This window comes from Microtus pennsylvanicus, chromosome 1 (assembly GCF_037038515.1).
Source record: "Microtus pennsylvanicus isolate mMicPen1 chromosome 1, mMicPen1.hap1, whole genome shotgun sequence".
Lineage (NCBI taxonomy): Eukaryota > Metazoa > Chordata > Mammalia > Rodentia > Cricetidae > Microtus > Microtus pennsylvanicus.
The window spans coordinates 186,249,095-186,272,224 of NC_134579.1; the positions used below are offsets into that span (position 1 = coordinate 186,249,095).

The window sequence follows — 23,130 nt, forward strand, 5'->3', positions numbered from 1 at the left end:
TTAAAGCAAGATATATAATAATAACCAAGATGGAAGGCCCTGTCTCTTAGTTCTCAGTATGGTGTAATAGTGCAACTTATTTGGTTAGAATCTCATAATTCTATGTTATTACCCATATCTGAAACTCGAACGTTGATACCTCTGAAAATAGAACTAGACCTAATTAATATTGGTGATGCCAATGTGATATTTTAAGAAAATTTAGATTTAACTCTATACTATCTTCCCACACATTTTGTATTTAATAAATTTTTGCCAGTCATCTACTAAGTACTGTACAAGAACTAGCAAAAATCTGAAGCAAATATTTGCCTCCAAGAAACTTAGTCAGATGATACAAGAATCACTAATTGCTGATAGTGTTGTGTATAGTAAGGTAGCACTCTGTCACGGTAAGGGTTTCTATTGCTGAAAGAAAAAAATACCATGAGCAAAAGCAGTTTGGGGAGGAAAGGTTTTATTTATTTACCTTTCTCTTCCATAACATCATTGAAGACAATCAGGACAGGAATTCAAACAAGGCAAGAACTTAGCGGCAGGAGCTGATGCCGAGGCCATGGAGGAGTGCTGCTTATTGACTTGCTCCTCGGGCTTGTTCAGTAATGCTTTCTTATAGCACCCAGAACTTCCAAACCTGGAGTAGCATCACCCACAAATGAACTGGGCAGTCACCCATTGATAACTAATGGAGAAAATAACCTATTGGTTTGCCTACAGCCAAATCTTGCAGGGGACTTTTTTTATTTCCTCAAATGGGGTATCCTCCTCTCAGGTGACTTTAGCTTATGTCAAGTTGATATAAGTCTATGTAGTCTCAGAATAGAACTCTGGATGGAGAAATCAGCTCCAGGAAGGGCTCCTGAGACACAAGCAAGGGTGGAAGAGTGGCCTAGGTGGAGAGCACCTGCAGAAATTTCAGAGAAATGCTGGCCTAGGTGGAGAGCACCTGCAGAAATTTCAAAGGAATGCTGCACAAACCCTGGAGCCACTAGAGAGCTACATTTGCCAGTTTGAAGCGGCCTCTCCTTGGAGCAGGAGGTGCTTGGAGAAACTCCTTAGGGTAGACAAAAGCCAATGTTAGACTTCAGAAGCTGGTTGCTGCATTCTTCATCCCCATATAAGAGAGACGCAGTGCTCACAGGTCATAAGAACCCTGTGTAGTTCAGGATGGACATTTAATTAGGTGTTTCTCAAGTATCTTTACTTACATAAATCCTTCAACTACTGCAATAGAAATGTTTCTGCCGGACACATGTGAGCAGACACATTATTAGCTGTCAGTAAATGGGTAGACTAAAATGAGTAAGTGATGGTAGAAAATTACCAAATTATACTGAGATAGCAGGGTGAGTCTCTGCCTGTGAGCCAAGAAAATGGCTTTAGCCATAGAGGAATTCAATTCTTCCCCAAGATCACATCTGGGCTTCACTGAAATTTCTTCCAGAGCAACTTGGTCAGCATGTTTGTGACCATTTTGGTTGCTACTGAGATCTTCAGAGGGTCAGGTAAAAGAAGAAAATTAAAGCCAATAATGAGAATGTAGAGGGAACATGGAGATGAATAATATCAAGTATCTTATACCCAATAAACTTAGAGGAACAAGATCTGGAATAAACCCTTTTTCTTGGATAACAAGATTCTGTCAGTGATACTGAAAGGGTTGCTAAATTGAGAGACAATATCAGTGTTTTTATTTTTTCTTTGAAAAATAGTTCTATTCGAGACTTATTGTATTTAAGGTACCTTTAGTAACCTAGGAAAGCTGTGTAGATGGCAGGCAATTAGATGTTGTGAGAGTCATGGAAATCTAGAGAGGAGACGAAGAAACTGGAATCATTTCACAGTCAAAATGGTCAAATATGAGTAAGGGTGAGAAAAACTGAGTAGCGTATCAGATTGGGACGACCCACCACCACCTGGAAGCCCACAGATATCGAAAGAGGAGTTACACGAAGACCTTGAAAGGGAGCCAGAGATAAATAATCAGAGAAAGCTGAAATTAATCTTTGCAAGAAGCCCAATGTTAAAGAAGAAAATGAAATAATTTTCTCAAAAGAGGAAGAACTGGGCATGGGTGCACATGGAACTAGAGGCAAGAGGATTAAGAGTTAAAGGAGGTCATCCTTGGTTACACAGTATATTCTAGACATGATTACATAAAATCTTGTATGAAAGAAAAAGGAAAAAGAATTTGGGTTAACCTAGAATGCTGACAGGAAATAGGAGCAAAGGAATTCATCATCAAAAGAAATGTGGAATCCATAATAATCCTTTAACTAATTGTTAGAGTGGAAGCTCTTTAGCTTCCAGACTGGTCTAAGATGTATGTGTATATAGAGCTAATTATGTGTAAAGGTAATTAATTAAATATATGAAATTTATGTAATTAATTAAAATTTGAACATTAATTATTAAATAGATCTTAATGGGACAGTCATTTCTTTAGGGTGGTTTATCTAGTTTAGTTTATTTTTTCACTTTTTACAAAAGTGGACTTTTGCCTGGTGTGATGGTACATGTACTTAATCCTAGCCCTCAGGAGGGAGAGGCAGGAGGATCCCTGGGAGTACAAGGCAAGTCTGATCTGAATAGCAAGTTGCAGGTCAGTCAGAGCTATACACTGAGTGCCTGTTTCTCCAATAGATGGATGGATGATAGATAGATAGATAGATAGATAGATAGATAGATAGATAGATAGATAAAGTGATAGATGATTTCAAGGTTTTGAGGTGTTAAGGTGTTAATAGGTTTCGGGGTATTTTCATGTGCTGATGGTAACTGATTTTATTTAAGATAGATTTTAAGTAGCACTGTAGACTACAATGAAATTTTGTACTTTGCTATTTTTCTTTGTTTTCCAAAGAATCTCTATTATAATGACAAATGCAGAGACCATAATAATCTTGCATGTTCAAAAAAATGAGTAATACCTCGCCTGTGACCCTCAGTTGGAGCACTGCACAGTACATCAGCCTACTGAAAGATCTGGGCAACCAAATATTAAGATATATGTTTAATACTGTTTGGTGCAGTGTACATCATGTGTGTTTGAACCAGGGACCTGCAAGAAACTAACATTGTAAGCAGTGAACATTTAGAGATTCCCTTCTAACTAATTGGTTTCAATGCCAATTTCCAAACCCACACTCTTTGAGTTCTTCCACGAGGCAAAGATGCAGAAGCAAAACCTGTCACATGAATGAGCTGATGTCTCTCAATATATATCAAGGACCCTGAACATATGACGTACTTAAAGAGCAAGTCTAAGCTAAGCATATAGCATGCCCAGGAATCATATCACTCAGAAGGAGCCTACCCTGATCCTTTAAAAAAATGAATGAGGAAAACCCATGATATAAGAATCCCCATTTTGTTTTCTAAACAATGCAGTCTCAGCAGAGATGTGTGTTCTTTCTTCTTCCTTCTCTAGGTCTACGTTCTAGTCCTCTCCACATAAGAAAATCCGTTGAGATCTAAGAGAAAAGCAATTAGGAGTAAGGACAGTACATCACTCATGACACAGCCTCCCAGAATAAAATGTGCTTTACATTAGATGTGGGTCTCACTGACTCATGGAACCAAACATCCACATCTCTCCATCAGCATGTGTCATGGTTTTATATAAGGAAGTAACACTTTGCAGATGAACAGAAACCTCAGTTGTTCTGAAGAGACTGAAATTCACAGGAAGAGGCTAAGAGTTGAAACATTTCTAATTATCTAATTCTAGCTGGATAGTCCTGTGAACACAATACTCATTTTCTTTAGCATGAGAAACCATGTCTAGTGGTTTGTTGATAGCCATCTAAGCTGTTTTCTTTTGTCTCCACTGATTGCCTTCCTTGTGTGGAAACCATTATTTCCATGCTTCAGTGTGAATGTTTCAATAATGTACTGTATTTATGCTATTGTTGTGCATTAAATAGTTTACATATATAATACGCATGCTGAGAGAACACTAATATCTACTCAAACTTTAGACTGAATGTATCTCCAGTTGTCAATAAGAGCATAGCTATGGTGGACCTTGCATTAATTAAATGGAAAATTACTATCTCTATTACAGCCAACATATCGATTGTCGACATCGATACAAACCAGGAGGAGAACGTAGGCACTTCATCTTCTGGAAACAACTTTGGTCTTGACTTGAAAGCAGATGACAAAATATATTTTGGTGGCCTGCCAACTCTGAGAAACTTGAGGTAATCTAGTGTATACTTAAAGGGAAAGTTTTAATTAAATGGCCATTGTGTCTCGTAGAGTTGGGAAGTTTAATTACAATGGCAATGCCATATAACCTTTAGCTATAGAAAGGACTAATCAAAAAAAAATCATGTTGTATGTAAGAGCAACGCAAGGATTTGGGAACTGGGGATTAATTTGACATCTTTGTTGAGGAGATAAATTGGAATGGCTGTTCCTCTTACATTCACCTGCTGAGAGGAATTATGAAAGTAATTAAAGGTGGAAGCCGAAGCTGAATGTGAGTCCTGTAATTGCTGCTCTCTGTGCACAGTCGCCAGAGAGAATGGCATTCTGACATTGTGCAGGCATCTGAAAATTAGTCAGTGTTCAGGATGCTGTGAGTATAAGCTATGTTATTGCTGAGCATTAGCATCATAATACAATAGTGGAGCTTCCCCACGTATCCAGTACCAAACGACATTTGTTATTCACATGCCTGTTCCAACATAATTTAGAGACTTCTCATATGCTCTGTAGGGAGCAGGGTAGAAAGACATCAGTAACTCATAGGGCAGTTAGCTCAAAAGCAGGAACTAAAAAGTCAGAAAGTAGCCCATGCGGTATTTAATTAATTTGCTGCTTAATATAAAACATGAGAATCAAATCCCATAGAGTATCTGGTACTGGATGTTAGCTGAATCTGATTAAAATGGGATGAATTGATCTGGTTAATTTGTGGGTAGTTATGACACTCTCAGAGCACCATGTTTTGAGGGTTTTCCTTTCTGGTTTCTGGCTTTTTCTTGGTGGTTTATAAAGGTTATGAAAGTCCTTCAAAGGTATTTCTACTCAATAAAAATAGAATATCTGGAGATACCTTAGAATGTCATCATCGGAAACCATGGGGACAGTTAGCTCCCTATTTCCCATCAACAGGTCCCTGAACAGAGGAACCTTGGTCTCATTTTATATATCAGTTTTATATCAACTGAAGTTGTTTTTTCTCAAATCTACTCCTAGATTGGGCAATTGTCTAATTACCAGCTTTTCATAGTGTATATTGATAAGCTTCATGGTACAGATCATGAGTGCATGATCACACACATGTTCACACTATATATATATATATGTGTGTGTGTGTGTATATATATATACATATGTACATACATATAATCAGTATATTCATTTGTTTGTAATATAATTCTGAAATATCAAATCATAAAAATCACTACATATCAAAATTATTTGAAAGGTGTTATAGCCATCACTTAGTAGTTTCTTTGTTAAATAAGCATCTAATACTATGTGCTAGGTATCATACCAAACGCTGGTGATCCAGTACTTATTTAAGCCCAAGATATACCTTGAAAAATCATTTAGAATGAATTAAATATAGTGAAATAAGACTACCTAAAAGTAGTTCACTTAGTCTAGTGAAGATTTTTATTATTTGAAAGTGAATTCTTGAAACACCCACAAACACATCATGAATTTACTTCATTGAGAATAATTTGTATCTTGGTGTTTATTTGGAAACTATTTATGCTCTAAATCTTTATCACCAAAATGTTACTTTTTCCATTCAGCAATTTAAAATACAATACTGCTGCAGCATGGCCTACTATTTTAATATAATCTTGAATGCCTACCTGTGATTGACAAATTATTCATGCATTCATGGGTTGTTTTGTGCCGTCAGTACCACTGTATGATGATGTGGTAAACACAAATTATTTTCACGTGTACTGTTAAATTTGAGCTTCTTGAGAGCTGATATTTATAAGCTGTTCATAAGCAACATGTTCATACACTTTCTCATATATTATGTCAAAAGAATAAGAACTTTAAATTTGTATTCCAAAATAAAAATGTCTGGGAGGTAATGTTAGGTGAGTGGCCATCTCTGAAGTTTGGTTTCACTTCTATCGAGGACATTGGTCTATTCTGTGTACTTTCCTTTTTAAATATTCCTTTCTATGGGGTGGGTTTTAAATAAGATTTATTATTAATGTTTGTTGTTTGATTAAGTGAAAATTATAAATAATTTTTATAAGCAAATGGTTATAAGTACATTGTTTTTTTTTCTCTTCCCTTTGGCTTAGTATGAAAGCAAGGTAAAATTTAAATTTTTGCATGCCTTCTTCAAGTGCATGGCTGGGGACATTTGGCTTTGTGGGGCCAGCAGCAGGGCAGAAGCAAAGCAACACCGATGCAATTGCTTCCACCGTAGATTTCATGAGCAAATAATGCGTGCTGCAAGAGTCCTCATGCTTCCCAGCACTTACAAAGAGGCTGCTGCTTGCCCACCATCAGTCAGGTGACAACATCTGTTGTCTCACTGCTTCCTTGTGCAGACACTTGGCACAGCACCTCCTGGTGGCCAGCAGGCCATACACACACGGACGCTGGCCAGTCAAGTTTATGAGCATAGTCTAATTCTGGGGAGCCATGTTAAGATGGCTACTGAAGCAGAGCTTAGACTCTGGCCTCCCCAGCACTGTGCTGTTTGCTCAGTGCACCACCCGTGCTACTGAATGCTCAGCGCTGCCTTCTTGCTTTCTGCAAAGATGCATTTCCATGGCCAAAGCACCTCTCGGCAAAGCCGCTTGTTTATTGCCATTTATAAAATTTTCTATGGAGCCAAATGAAAAAAAACCTCTGCAGATACTACAGGTTCTATTTCAAAGAAATGTTTAAGAGTGGAGAGATTTAGCATCCGTCTCCATATAGCTTTTTAGCTGCCTTTGCATTCTTCCCTGAAGGCAGATACTCGTAAGAATTAGCAGTCTTGTAAGTGGCTGATCAAATCCTAGAGATGTGGATGGATGGCTGACCCTGGCCAAAAACAAAGGTGTTTTGGCATTTCAGAGACTAATTCTGCCAGAATTCTGAACAGGAGATAATGAAAACTGAAGTGGCCCAGGAAATGTTTAAAGCCAAGACCAGATTTTAGTATCAAAAACTAGAAAACATAGACGGTAGGAAGATTAAAAACAACTCTTTTTTTTTTTTCATGACATCATTCTGCTACTAGTCATGCCCTGTTTGCAGAGAAGGGTAAAAAGCAAAGACTGAACATTCATTGCACATACACATAAATGAAGCTCCACGTTAGCACTGTGTAATTTTTGTGCGTGAGTGGTGGTCCTTGGGAAAGAGACCTGTGGCTGCCTTAAAAAAAGCAAATCGCTGTACCGTGACTCATCCCCGAGACTTTCATAATGTTGAACTTGCTGAATCATTACACTTTGAGGAGGATCTTGGTATTTCCATGAAACAATAAGCTTGTTGGAGTGACTCACTTTATTGACAAAACTTCCCCAACCCCCCAAATTGTGATACATCTGTCCTCCTCTAAAGCAAGTGAGCACTGAAAGTGAAATCCACCATCCCCTTCACTTTGGAGATGATGATAAGTAAGACCCCTTCCCCCCAGCTGGCAGGGTTCTTCATAATTACTGACTAAAGGAACAGAAAGAAGAGACCCTGGGAACCAGAGGAAATGATCAAAGGAAATAAAGAAGTTCCAGAGAGACGGGGGTGGAAGTGGAGAGGAGAGCAAACACTTGACAAGAAATAAATCACCTGGTACAGACTGCCAGGGTCTAATTTGCTTTCCCACCTGTTTTTCCTCATGCCGTGTGTCTTTTATAAAGACGAAAATGAGAAACTTGGCATCCAGGGATGATGAGAGGAGAATTAATCATTAGCCTATCAAGTACAATATCGGTGTCGAACGGACACTTTCCAGATGTTCATCAACACTACGTAATGAAAATTGGCCATTTTTACTCCTATATTTTGACACTGTTCAGTGTAGTAGCTACCAGCCACTGTGAACATTTTACACACATGCGCACGTGCCTGCACACACAGCTCCTTCTCGGCACAAACCATATTGCAGGTCCCTATAATCAAGATGCCTGAGAACTAATAAACTCCTGAAGAGAGCACGTCCACCACCAGAGAAAGATCTGCCGTCATAGACTCAAGAGATGTCATCGCCATGCATGTCCTATCAGTATGTGTGAACTGTGCATTTAGGTGTGCTGCACTCGGCAGTACATCCAGACGATGGTCATCGAATACATAGGCACTACTGTCATTGTCACCATGCCTGCTTACACATACAAATATGGAATCCGAGGGAAATCAGATCACTTAGTCAAAATCACGTAATAAATCAGAGCAGCATGTGGGAGTCGAAGGCAAGGAATTAATTTCTTATTTTGTAATCTATTAGCATCCTTGATGTGTCATTAGAAGTAGTGAGCAGAAAGCCAGCATTTGAATGTGGTTTGGGGGTAGAAGGCATGAACCAAATTAGAAGAGCTGACTGCTTTGCATTATGTCGCCTTATTTGGTTATGGCACACACATATACACACTCACATGCATACCCATGCACGGGTACATGTACATACACACATGTACACACTCACACACATTCTGTCACACACATCCTCACATATGTGCACACATGCATACACCTACACACTTCTTTCTAGCTTCAGGAATGTTTCAAATAAACATTTCCAAATATTTTTCTTACATTTTGAACGAGATTTTAGAGAGCTTTTTATAAATAATTGAATTATTCTGCCCACACAATTATCCGCTCTGTCATGGAAACAACAAGCACTTATTTCATTATGCACATGAAGCATTAATAAGTCAGTTGACTTCTGGGCCTCGTGTTGAAATGCTGTGAGGGAAGCTGCTCTTAGAAGAAAAAGATATCAGAACTCTGTGTACAGAGTGATGTCAACATCCAGTCAGCCAGCTTCCACATAACAGAAAGCACAGTTTATGATGTGCAAGTGTGTGCGTGTGCACTTTGATGGGCATGTCCCTGCTTCTGTGTGTGTGTGTGTGTGTGTGCATGTGTGTGTGTTCCATATGGCTTCCTTCCAGTGCTCGACAACTACACTGCCATTAGTCTAACGGTGTTGCTTTGATTCTCCATTTGACCACTCAATAGGCCAGAAGTAAACGTGAAGAAGTATTCCGGCTGCCTCAAAGACATTGAAATTTCAAGGACTCCGTACAATATACTCAGTAGCCCCGATTATGTTGGTGTTACCAAAGGCTGTTCACTGGAGGTTGGTTAATTTCTAAAGGTTCTATAACATATTTGGGTCATATTTCATTTATTTAGCGTGAGTGCTTTTGCCAGAATTGTTCCTTTGTTAGTATGGTTCAGATTTGTTCTGATCTTTTCCTAGTCATGCATAGAGGACAGAGTAAGACAGAAGCATCCTATAAGTCACTGTGATAGAAATGGTATTACGCAGAGCCAAAATGTATCCCATTTTCCACATCCTATAGTACTTGAGTACATAGCAGGTATCTTCATAGGAATTGCTCTTCTGGTTGGTTCTATCTTCCTTTTCAATAACATTTCTTCTCATTTTTGTTATCTTTTCTAAATTCATTTTACATTTGCACATTATACAGCTTGGTTACCTTTATCTAGAATATGTTAAAATAGTTTACACAGACAGTACCACCATCCATCATTCTCACCAGTGTGCAGCGTCTTGTCCACAGTTTACACAGATGACAACCCCACCCACCACCTCACCGGTGCACAGCATCTTGTCCACAGTTTACACAGATGACAACCCCACCCACCACCTCACCGGTGCACAGCATCTTGTCCACAGTTTACACAGATGACAACCCCACCCACCACCTCACCGGTGCACAGCATCTTGTCTACAGTTTGCATAGATGGTACCACCATCCAGCATCTCACCAGTGTGCAGCGTCTTGTCTACAGTTTACACAGATAGTAACACCACCCACGACCTCATCAGTGCACAGCATCTTGTCCACAGTTTGCATAGATGGTACCACCATCCAGCATCTCACCAGTGTGCAGCGTCTTGTCTACAGTTTACACAGATAGTAACACCACCCACGACCTCATCAGTGCACAGCATCTTGTCCACAGTTTGCATAGATGGTACCACCATCCAGCATCTCACCAGTGTGCAGCGTCTTGTCCACAGTCTACACAGATGGTACCACCACCCATGACCTCACCAATGTGCAGTGTCTTGTCCACAGTTTATACAGATGGTACCACCATCCACAGTCTCACTAGGGCACAGCATCTTGTCTACAGTTTACACAGATAGTAACACCACCCACGACCTCATCAGTGCACAGCGTCTTGTCCACAGTTTACACAGATGGTACCACCACCCATGACCTCACCAATGTGCAGTGTCTTGTCCACAGTTTACACAGATGGTAACACCACCCATGACCTCACCAATGTGCAGTGTCTTGTCCACAGTTTACACAGATGGTAACACCACCCACGACCTCATCAGTGCACAGCATCTTGTCCACAGTTTACACAAACAGTAACACCATCCATCACCTCAGCAGTACACAGCATCTTATCTACAGCCTTGAAGTTGGATGTTGTGTTTTGTCCAACTCTGCAAAGATGCATGTGATATCAATGTGAAATTCTCTTGTATCTCAGAATCTCTTCTTTGTTGTTAGTGCAGCCGGGGGAATGTGTGCTCAGTAGTGGCTCTTCAGCTCTGGCCAGTCAATGTGAGAAAGACTCAGAGCATCACTTTCCCCTCTTATAACATCTAAAATCAAGCTAAAAATTACCATCAATTACTAGCAAGAATTTTATGAAAATTCTATAGTGATGAGATTTTAAAATAAGAAAATGTTGACTCTATCAAACACTAATTTTTAATTACCTATTCTGATGTAACTGTTCATTTTTGCTGCTTTCTTCAATTCAAATCATTTTGAATCACTCCAGTGGACTTCAATGAAATGAAGAAGGGACAGGGAAATAGAGAAAAGAGTGGATTTGCCTTCTGGCTGTGAGACTGCAAGATTGGGACAGACCTGTCTGGGTCTTCATTGTTCATAGCTGCAGGCTCTCTGTGAAATGGTCATAGACTCCCACTCCAAGTCTAAGGAGAAATACAGAAAGCACGAATACTCTAAGGGTCCACACTGTCTTCTTAAGGAAACCTTGCATAGAGTTATAACCTTCAACGTCTAACTCTCATATGCACTCAAAAGATATATGCTTGGGAGTGAAAAGCTGTCCAGAGCAATGAACAGCCTGTGGCACAATATAAAGGCATCCTATGTAAAAATTCTTATGTAAAGGCATTCCAGAATAGAAAATTATTTGCCTAAAATAATTTTGAAATGGATAAATACTGAAAAGTCCGCAAATTAGTTTTATCTGAAACATCTAAAATTGTGAAATTTGAAAATCAGAATAGAAAGTAGATTACTCATTTTCTTTCAATGGCTATGCCATTTTGCTGGACTTGAAACCCTGTGCAGGGGTGCAAGGGTGCAGGGATGGGGGCTAGCCCACATGAAAAGATTTTTTGCCTTTCCTCCAAAATATCAGAGACTTTTAAAAATGAGTATTTTGGGTACCTTAAATGTCAAATGGAATGGTCTTGCTAGAATAAATGTGAGCACTTTTAGATGGTAGAATTCCTCCAGCTATTAAAAGCAGTGATAAACCTGGAAGTGGTGGCACACGCCTTCAATCCCAGCACTAGGGAGTCAGAGGTAGGTGAATCTCTGTGAGTTCAAGGCCAACCTGGTCTACAGAGTGAGTTCTAGGACAGCTAGGGCTGTTACCCAGAGGGAAAAAGAAAGAAAGAAAGAAAGAAAGAAAGAAAGAAAGAAAGAAAGAAAGAAAGAAAGAAAGAAAGAAAGAAAGAAAGAAAGATGATGAACTATATTTACTGGCAGAAAACCTTACATACTTGAAAAATGAAGCTGCTGGACTGGAGAGAAAGTTCAGTGGTTAAGGGCCCGTACTGCTCTTGCAGAGGAACTGATTGCCTATGGCTCCCACAGAAAATGCCTCATAACTGCCTCTAACTCTCTCCTGAGGTAGATCCTAAGTCCTTGGCCTCTGTGGACATGTGCTCACTTCCCCCACCCTAGCCCCCCCCACACACACACGTAATTTAGAAGCAAAGCAAAGTCTAAGAGAACGTAAAGAGGTGATTCAGTCTAAATATGAAAAGAATGAAGGAGAGGACAAGGTTGTGAAAGATAGGGCGAAGGAATAGATGAATTCTAGATGACTCCCTGCTTTCTGCATGACTTTGAGAGATGAGTCACTTTCTCCCTTTGTACTCAGTCAGTCTCTGAAGCACGAGCTTATGAATTCTATGGCTAGCAGCAAAACACTGGTAATATTTTGAAAAAATAAACATGCAATATTGGATTTATCTATTTTTAATAATTAGGATATATCTCTAGAAATTATTCTAGAACTATTTGTACTCTTGATATTAATGACCACTCTCCCATGGGCTCATCCTGAGGAAGAATGTAAATATAAGCCATGGTCACACAAAACTTTACAGCACAAAATATTAACTGATATTTCATAGCCAAGAGATTTAAGAAAGACAGCAATGTAGATTTAAGACAAAAAACACGTTGTCTATCAATATCCTTCCACATTTTATGTCAAGTATTAAATATTTAAACAGAAGTCATACTTTTTACCTTTAAAGTTGAACTGTTCAAAAAATTAACAGTATTATTTCTTCAATGGCTCTTAAGCTCTCAAAGGGACTATAGATTTTCATGTTCCCTAAAATTACACTATTTTTATAATCATGTTGAAAGTATTGAAAATGGAGGTGGCGTGGAGAATTTAGTCCCTTATCTCTAATGATTTCTCTTTGCTTTTTCCCACAGAATGTTTATACAGTTAGCTTTCCCAAGCCTGGTTTTGTGGAGCTTGCCCCTGTGCCCATTGATGTCGGAACAGAAATCAATCTGTCCTTCAGTACGAAGAATGAGTCTGGAATCATTCTCTTGGGAAGTGGAGGAACACCAATACCACCCAGGAGGAAACGGAGGCAAACTGGACAGGTACCTTCGCCACTCATTCATAAGAGGCTTTCCCCTCACTTTAGGAGTACCTTTAGGAGGTGGGGAGATGTTTGGTTGAGATGGTCAGTTAATAAAGTGCTTGTCTTAATTAACACCATTACATTGGTTTTATATTTTAGAGTTGAATCACTTATTTTGACTGTAATCTTGGTAAAATCAGGACTGGTCATTCTCAGTGAGATGATTCATACCAAGTCAGATATGATCAAATGAATAAGTAAATTGTTGTGCAAATATATCTTTGAATATGAAAACACCTTTACAAGTGAGATGATGTCATTCTTATTAGATGCTTGTGTGTGTGTATGTGTTTGTAGGTACGGGTACATAAATGTGCATAGGGGCATGTCATGTACATATGTGTGAGACGGCCTCACACTGGCCTATAACTCACCAAGTAGGTTAGGATGTCTGGCCAGCAAGCCCCAGACATCTTCCTGTATCCACCTCCCTAGTTCTGGAATTACAGACATGTGCAGCTGCACCTGGATTTCTTTTTATAGCATGGATTCTAGGGATTGAACTGAAGTCTTCACGTTTGCAAAGCAAGTGCTTTGCCAATTGAGCTATCATCTCCCAGGCCTTTTTAATTTGTTCAATTTTAATCTTGAGTGATCATTAGTAGACAATAGAATCTTAATTTCTTTCTCTAAAACATAATTAAATCTACAACAAAAGATTGGGTAAGCGGAGCAAGCACTATATGGCCTTGAGAATGTCAAGAATGCATGGAGAGGCTGGTGAGATGGTCCAGTGGGCTAAGGTCTTTTCTGCCTGATGCACTGCATGAGTTTGATTCTTAGGGCCCACATGGTGGAAGAGACTGGTTCCCACAAGTTGTCCTCTGATTTTGGCTTCATGCCTCATACGATGGCAGTTATGTGTCCCCACATGCCCACAAACATGTTCACAAAATGAATAAATACATAAATAGAATTCTTAAGGAAACCAGTATAATCTAATATTTCAAAAATTAAAAAAGAATCATAAAACTGTCACAATAGATTTAAGAAAATATTAGGCAAAATTTAACAGCCTTCATAATTAAAAAAACACTTAGTAAACTAAGAGGAAGAAATATTCTATCTGTAAAACAATGATGATTAGTGCTCCTGATGGAAGAGCATCACAGACATGCGATGCGCTATAAAATCAGGACTTAGATGGGCTGATGAGGGAGGGGGACTTGATCGGGGGACGGGGAGGGAAATGGGAGGCAGTGGCAGGGAGGAGGCAGAAATCTTTAATAAATAAATAAATTAAAAAATAAATAAATAAATAAAAAATCAGGACTTAGAAAAAGATGGCTATTTCCTAGGCATCAATCTCTCTGCTACAGCAACAAAAGAAAAATTAGCTAGACAGAAAGAAGAATTGTGTGCTTTGAAAATAAACACAACAAGTTAACATAGATGAGGAAACTGTAAAGTTTATTGAAAGCCATTGAAGTCATCCTTAATGAGTGCACATATTCATCTTGTTAGCAGGGAAAAACTCATTAAAAATAGGTCAATTCTCCATAATACGATGTACAGAGATTTAATTTCGGTATACCATCTTGTCTCTCTTGCAAATTGAGGCATTTATTTTTTTTAATTATAGCAAAAATAAAAACCCACAAAAACACCTGAAATGGAAGAATATGGTGGTAGAACCGCTGTAGCAGGGTCTTGCTCCATCTACGTCAGAGATTTAGACTCTAGTGATGTTTTCATTCCTGGAAAATTCTGTCCTGGTAGAATAGAAGAGAGAAGACTGGATATGTCCAAGCATAAATACAAGGACATGTACCAATAGGTGGCCTCTCCGATCATTAAGAAAACAGTAGGCATTCAGTGAATGAGTCCAGGGTTGTTGGTTTATATACAGGAAGGAATAAAACATTTTCTACTTCATACCAAAGTGAAAAATAAGTTCCCAGAAAATAAAACAGTAATTATGGAAAGAAAAGAAAGTTTAAAAATTTTTGACTTATCTTGCTATTTTATTTTTTTTTTATTTATTAAAAATTTCTGCCTCCTCCCGGCCACCGCCTCCCATTTCCCTCCCCCTCCTCCAATCAACTCCCCCTCCCTCATCAGCCCGAAGAGCAGTCAGGGTTCCCTGACCTGTGGGAAGTCCAAGGACCTCCCACCTCCATCCAGGTCTAGTAAGGTGAGCATCCAAACAGCGTAGGCTCCCACAAAGCCAGTACGTGCAGTAGGATCAAAACCCAGTGCCATTGTTCTTGACTTCTCAGCAGTCCTCATTGTCCGCTATGTTCAGCGAGTCCGGTTTTATCCCATGCTTTTTCAGACCCAGGCCAGCTGGACTTGGTGAGTTCCCAATAAGTTTAAAAATTTTTAACAGAAAATAGCCCAGCATGGTAGCAAACACCTTTAATTCTAGCACTCAGGAGGCAGAAGCAGGCAGATCTTCATGAGTTTGGAGTCAGCCTGATCTATATCATGAGTTCCAGTACAGCCAGGGCTGCAAAGAAAGAAATCCCCCTCTCTTCTCTCTGTAAATACACATACATATATATTATAAAGAGGGAGATATAGATTAGATAGCTCTAAATTGCAGATAGATAGATGATAGATAGATAGATAGATAGATAGATAGATAGATAGATAGATAGATAGATAGATGATAGATAGATAGATAGATAATCTCCTGGAAGAAATTTAGTAAACAAAACAAGGCTGTAAATACAACCACATTAATATTAAAACTCTCCATTCATCAAAAAGCACAAAATGCAAGCATCTATCTGAAAAGGTATTGTTAACATAACCTCAGAAAATCTAGTAAGCACAATATGAAGCAACTTTCAGAAAGCAAGAAGCAAGTGAAACATGTTCAGTAATGAACAGCTCTGACCAGACATTCCACTGGAGAGAAAGCACGGTGGATGCAAAAACAACAACAATAGTAATAATAATTAAATATTCAGCTTTGTGGTGTTAGAAAAATGCATTTTCAATCCACACTAGACTTTATATCCATTGGAATGGTAAAACATTGTGAAGTATAATATGACCAAGTGCTGGCAAGGCCTTTGTTAAAGGCAGTTCTTACTGCTATGGACAGAGGAAATTGATAAAGAGCTTTGGTGACTGCTTTGAATCCGTTCTATATGGTAGACCATGTGTGAATTCTACAAGCCAGCCTTTTCACCCCATGCACAGACCTGAACAATGGCAAGCGTGCACAATGAGATAAGTATAAAAAAAAACCAAATGATTAGTTCTTATTTATAGTACATAAATGAAAAAGGTCCCAAATATTTATCAACTGGAAAAGAGACCAGTAAACTAGTATTTTGGCTTAATGGTCTAGAAATCAGGAGTAGCAAGGGATAAATTACAATTTGACAAGACAAAATAGATAGATGAGAACTAAGTAGCAAAGAAGATGCAGAACACATTCTGACATCACTTGCATAGGTTTCTGTATGAAGTACTGAGTATATTATTTACAAATAAATATGTAAGTCTTTGAAAATAATTTTTAAAACCCTGGGATAATAAATCACGTAATAGTGGTACCTCTGAGGTGGGAAAGCAGGAAGATGGATGGATCAGTGCCGGGAGCCATCCCCAATGCTGGACAGGTCTCAGCAGAGGGTATAAAGAGCTGGTAAAGGAAGGATATAAGCCAAGCCATGATGATCTGGAGAATCTTGCAGTCTGACTCACTAGCAGCCAGAGTGCTTCTTTATTTATACAGAATTTAGTAAGTAGGGATATGTTGTTCCAAAACATAGATCATATGTTCCCAAACATATCATTTTTGATTTTGGACATGTGTTTCATTTCCCTTTGCTTATCTTTCAGTCATCACTAATAAAGTAGGACAGAACAGAGTTATCATTTTTTTCCAATCATTTTCCCTCAAGTTTTGACATCATTGATAAACAGGGTTATTATTTTTACTCTTTAACCCCATAACCCAATTTTTAAGAATCTAGGGGGATATGAAATGTTGTTCTCACACTAGTTGCTTCTGTGGCTAGGAAATTTGACCAAAACAATCTTCAAGTCATCCGGGCTTGCTTCCACTTCCCAAGAAGTGTATTATTAGCTCTTAATGGTCAGAGTGCCCAAGAAATATCCTCTGGTCAAAGCTGGTGCAGTTATTGTTCAAATTCTGTCATAATACAATGTCTATATTTTATATTGTTACAGAATATAAAATACCATCTTTCTACATCATTTTTTGCCCATCAGTATAAGCCTCTGTGTAGGACAGAGGTCGCTTCAGCTAGTCTAACTTTATTGCTGTCTATGCCATGTAATTGCCTGGGTGTACAGTGGGAAGAGGCTTGTGATCTGAACTGGGGCCAACTCCTCTAGCCCACTGAATCTTCTTGACCTTTTTAAGTTTACTTTGTTTTGATTATTTTGTTCTTGAGTAAGTACAGGGACAGATGTTTCAAAAATGTCTCATAGCCTCATAAAGAGACCTCTTGCCTCTTTATGTATGTCACAACCTCCAAGGCATAAGGAAGACCTTCAAGTAGATAAGGATATCTCCCTAAAACAGGGTAGGGGGGGAAATAGTATGTTCAGGACTGTCCTGGGGAAGTTTAGAAATAACATTCCTGGGAGAAGGCATAAATGATTTATAATAAAATTTCCATCAATCCAATATTCCCAAAATGTACAAATATTAAAAGTCTCCCAAGTATGCCACAGGTTGAGATGAAAACCAGTGGTGGTATGGCGGCCATCATGTGGCTCAGCTTTGCCGGATCTTTGTCAAATAGCTGTGCTGGCTTTATGACTTCTGCCATCCCCATCAGATATGGTTGGGTCATCTCCCCCTTTTTTGTTTGTGAACTTAAGCTCTGTCCTGAGATTAAAGAAGAGAGAGTTTGTCAAACCTTTTTTTGTAACCCAGAAACCAAGGCAGGCTCCAATGAAGCTGTAATTAGCTGGTGCAAAGACTGCATGTTTGTAGCTAGTTTAGAATTGTTTCATAGGCCATGGAGGTGGGGAAAACAGGCTGCTGATTCATAGTATTTGCCTAGGGTCCTTTACCTGTGAGAGGTGGAATCAAGCCAATTCCCTGAAGTTTAAAGGAACCCTTTTTACCTTTACAAAAAAGGAAGTAAAAAAACATCAAGATTCCTAACACTGTTTCCTTTGCCTCGAAGAGGGTACCAAGGCTTGTCATTCACTTTGTAATCAAGGTTTTCCTTGTTTATAGTAGCTCCATGTATTTTGAGGCAAAACCCCAAAACTTAATGATTCAGTCATAGTTTGTCAGCTTCTAAAATTTCCCTACAATTTTCTTCTTAAATGATGTGTTTCAGATCCAATAGCTCATGCTCATTGTTACCACGTATGTAATATGTTCTATAGAAGACTCAATTTCTTATACAGCTCATCCTCCCAGGGAATCATCCTAAGTTTTATTCTTAACATCAGCTTTCACAAGAATTGTTACACTGTCCCAGGTCTAGCCTTCGGTGAGTTGCCTTCAACAGCAAGGAGTTCAAACATTAGATCTGTCAAAGACATGCAAGAGTTGTGCAGCCATGTCCAGCAACGGCAGTGAAGGGTCAGTCCAAGTCATCCAAGCATGGTGATCTTTGTCCAGCAGCAGCTCTAGGACGCTTGACACCACCATCTGTATAATCGGAATTCAGGGGTACAGTGAAGGGTTAGTCCAAGTCATCCAAGCACTGCAATCTTTGTCAGATCAGTAAGAAGCTCAATGGATATGAAATTCTCGCCTTTTCAATTGCATGGTAGATTACAGTTGATTTGACAAGAGAGCATAAACATGCATTTCAGCATTTCTATTGTGAGGACCACACCAGCTCTAATGAAACTTTCTCGAGGGGCTGGAGAAATGGCACAAGGGTTAATCATGCCTGCTGTTCCTGCAGAAGACCCAAAGGATGGCTCAAAACCACTTGTAACTCCTGCTCCAGAGGGCCGGCTGCCCTCGTCTCCTTAGACATGCTTCTGAACTCACATGCACAAACTTAGGCACAGATACACACCTACAAACATAATTTAAAAATTTTTTAAAGTTTTTGAAATATTTTTCTTGCCACGTTGAGGAAGAAAAGTAATACTTATCTTCTCACTGAGAGGAATAATCATTGAGGAGGTGTAGAGTAGAGTGCCACCAAATCTTCATCTTCTAAGTCCGAAAAATCAAATTCCTTTCTCGTTTTTGCAAATGATACTCAAATTATATTGAGCACCAAACCAAACATTCTGAAATTTTCATCACATCCCCTTGGCCACTGCCAATAATTAAACACCTGCCAGCTCCAAATTTCTTAGCACTGAATAAATGGATTAAATCACCAGATTTCAGGCAAATTTTTAAAATAGAGTGTGTTCCCATTAAGACAATTAACATACAAAGATATTAAGTACTGAAATACAAAGCACATCAGAAATGAAATTTTAATGCCCTGAACATTTAATGAGAATATCTAGCTTTTAAAATCTTTTAATATTTGTTATCTTATAAAGGAAACAGTGATAAATTATTCAAATGGGCTTGAATCAGTGCTGTCTAAATGGACACATTTTATTTGTGAAAGCTAACAGTTGAAATATCTAGAAGGTTATGTGTGGTTTTGTTGTCCTACGTGTGCTTTTGGTATCAAACAATCAGTTAGAGTAGTTTTTGAGTAGGTAGCTTGTGGTGATCCCACTGAGGGATGATGAGGGATAGTCTGCAGCATATTGTATACAGGACACGTAGCTGCATAGATAACCTAGTGAATTATTGAAGGGATGATAATGCTGATAGAAAGAAAACATGTTAAACACCATCAGTTACTCACGGAGCACAAAACGGTCACTGTGCAGCAACTGCCCTGATACTACACAGGAGAGGCAGTGCCTTTAATATCAGCTTTGGATGCTTTGGATACAAGGATTGCATCCAATCTCCCTGGAGTTCATAATCAGATATCAACACCATACTGGTTGCCTTGGTAACACTGACAAGAAGAAAACAGGCATGTTTGTGGTTGGAAAATTGTCTTCCTTCTTTCTAAATGTGGGAGACAAGTTGCATGTTTGTGGCAGTGATCTATTCCACCAGCTTGGAGACAAATTAAAGTCTAAGCGCTCAAATGCCACGAGATTGAGTCAGAACTCATTTCTAGAAACAAGCGGCCCACTTGGGAGTAAAAAGGAAAATGATTTTGTTGACACCCTTTGATTCCTGACAGTTCCTGAAAGTTAGGACAGCAGTGAGCAGAGCTGTTAGGTTGAGCATTAGAAACTTGTCAGACAACTGATATTACTTTATCTACCTGCTCCCTTACCCAAGAAGTAAAATAGTAATGGATTTTTAAAAAGACATTTTTATATCCTTATCAACTCTGTTTAAGTAAATATTGAGATGCTAAAGAGATGGCTTAACGGGTAAGAACATCTGCTGTGCTAGCAGGAGGATGTGAACTCAAATCCCTTGAATCTATAGAAGCAGTGAGATGTGGCTATATGTGACTAGATATAACACAGCCCTAGGGGAGGCAGAACAACAGGATGTTCGCCGGGGTTTGATGGATGCCAGCCTAGCTCCGGGTTCAATGAGAAAGCCTATTCCAAGTGACGGAGGCAGAATGGTAGAGTGCGACCTGACATCCTCCTTTGGCTTCTCTGTGGTTGGAACAGAACATCAATCGCTCCATCTGTCACATATACAACTCCTGCTTAATCCTCAATACCCATTTTTTCCTGCAGGCCTATTATGCCATATTCCTCAACAAGGGCCGTCTGGAAGTGCATCTCTCGTCGGGGACACGAACAATGAGGAAAATTGTCATCAAACCGGAGCCAAATCTGTTTCACGACGGGAGGGAACACTCAGTTCACATGGAAAGAACTAGAGGGTAACTAAGAATAGCCCACTTGCTGTTACTCTATCCATTGTGAACTCCCTTTGCCAGCATAGCTCTTCGCCTGAGTCTCCCTGTGTGGACAGACCACACACTCCAAACCGTGACAATGCACCGAGGTCCTCATTTTGTGTTTGGGAGCCTTATAGGCAAGGGCCGGGGAGTTCTATTACTAAGGTTTCCTTTCTCTGTGGTTCTTCTCACACATTCACGGAGTGCATCTTCTCCAGCTAGAGATAAAGGAAAATCCCTCCCCTGCACCTTGCAAGTAGCCACTTTTCTGATAAGGTAATCATAGGATAGCTGAGGTTGAGCCAGTAGCCTCTGGCTGCTGCTAGTTCCCTCAGGTTCCAAACCAGTTATGGCAGATGCTTAGAAACCCACCATCAATACTGTGGGCATGACAGTAGCTATGAGACCAACTGTGCCTCTTATGAGTGTGCTTCGTCTCTGTCTGTTCCTTAAAACAGCATCCAAGGCCCTGTAGTGACTTTCTGAAAGAAGAGGGTCGAAGTAGAAAAGGGGAATGGTGGCCATCTCTAATCATGTATAGTGACCATTTCTCTATAAATCTCCAAGGATACTTGTCCTCAGTCCTGAGCCAGGGAATCATCCTTGAAGCATATTAGCTGATTTTTTTTTATTTCTGCACAATGCTTTGTCCTTACTTTACTGGGAAAGTCATCTGTGTTCTTCATCAAAATCTTATGAAACAATTCAGAGAGGTAATTAGTTCAGAGGGAGGATGAGAGGAAAAGACAACAGAAGCCCAGAGACTTGGGGGCCTCAAACCTCCAGACCAACAATCCATTTATTAAACCAAAGGCAAAGAAAAGAACTAGAAATTCAATCTGATGAAATCTCAAAACACAGAGAGCACGTGGGAGGGTAGCAAGGCTATGAATGCGGAGTGATGCTCCAAAGAAGCAGGGCTATTGTACTTTGGAGGTCTATATTTTCTAATTGTCCTCTTGTATAGATAACAGTTTAGATAACTAATGAGGTTTCTTATTTTCTGAGTAAATAATAAAGCCTTCTTTGGTTTGTTCTGTTATTGTGATACAGGGCATTTGTTTGTGAGCTGAATTAATTCTGAGCATCTGTGTTGTGTCTAGACCAGGAGATTTGGAAACCATGATTAAGAAAAATGAGTGATCAACATTCAGATAGCACATCACTTTTGCTGATTTAATAGCCAAGTATCATAGTTAGGGTATCTGGGGGTAAAGGCAGACCAGATTTTCTCACTTAAATCTTAGGGAGCACTTTAGAATATCAGTTTTGCTTGCCTTCTTGTATGCATTTTAGGCCATTTGCTAAACTTTAATCTTTCTCACTATGGGAAGGACATTTTACAAGTTCTGAAATCTCAAATAATTCCAACAAACAAATGCAAGTTTGAGAAATATAGATGGCCAAAATTCAACAACGGTATGTTATTTTCAAAAGAAAGCATTTAGAAATCCCATAGTGTGTCACCATGTTATGTATACTAAGATGTCCTCAGAACAGGTGTTTCCTCAAGCAGGGCATTTTATTATGCCGACTTCACAGCTGTTGGCCATCAATCCAAATTTGATTTGATTAAGTTCTGTATACAATGCATCCCTGAAAACTGGTCACCCGGTTAATCAGCCTTATAAACAAACAGGTTTGCCACTTACTCTTAGTTAAGAGATGATGTATTAGACATACGACTGTGTGGTTATCTAATTCCATGCCAACACAGGAGCCCATTTACTACAGTGTCCTTCTCAACACCCGAAGGTCAAAGCACAGTCACTGTCTACTCCATAAGCAAACACATGAAGCTGGTTAACCAGACATCACGAAAGAGCCTCCCAGCATCACTCAGAAACGTACTGCTTCATATAGCAATTCTAAGCAATGCCTGTGTTGAATTCTAGGCTGATTGTCTTTTAATCATTTTAAACTAACTGTGAGAAGTGTATTAATATCCCTTCACCCCAAATGAGAAAACATGACATAATTTGCCTCAAATTGCGTAGCAGAAACAAAAGCCAGGTTTAAAACCAATTAAAACCAGCCTTAATGTCTCATTTATGCGTGGCCTGCTATTTGTTCTTACCCAGTGAAGACTTCAAACATTTATTATTGCTAGGTATTGAGTATGGTATGCTATTACTAGTTTGGAAA

At 39.2% G+C, this 23,130-nt stretch overlaps 1 protein-coding gene across 3 annotated transcripts in view; it reads left to right on the plus strand.

The window, feature by feature from the left end:
• The window catches only part of Lama2 (laminin subunit alpha 2), a 579,970-nt gene that overhangs the window by 534,342 nt on the left and 22,498 nt on the right, over positions 1 to 23,130 (plus strand). For 2 of the 3 annotated variants that reach the window (XM_075946853.1, XM_075946864.1), the window contains 5 exons: positions 4,067 to 4,205; positions 6,291 to 6,302; positions 9,169 to 9,289; positions 12,915 to 13,091; positions 20,819 to 20,967. In XM_075946853.1, coding sequence (XP_075802968.1) covers positions 4,067 to 4,205; positions 6,291 to 6,302; positions 9,169 to 9,289; positions 12,915 to 13,091; positions 20,819 to 20,967 — 598 coding nt within the window. The remainder of the gene's footprint in view (positions 1 to 4,066; positions 4,206 to 6,290; positions 6,303 to 9,168; positions 9,290 to 12,914; positions 13,092 to 20,818; positions 20,968 to 23,130) is intronic. The other variant, XM_075946871.1, reaches the window with a different exon arrangement.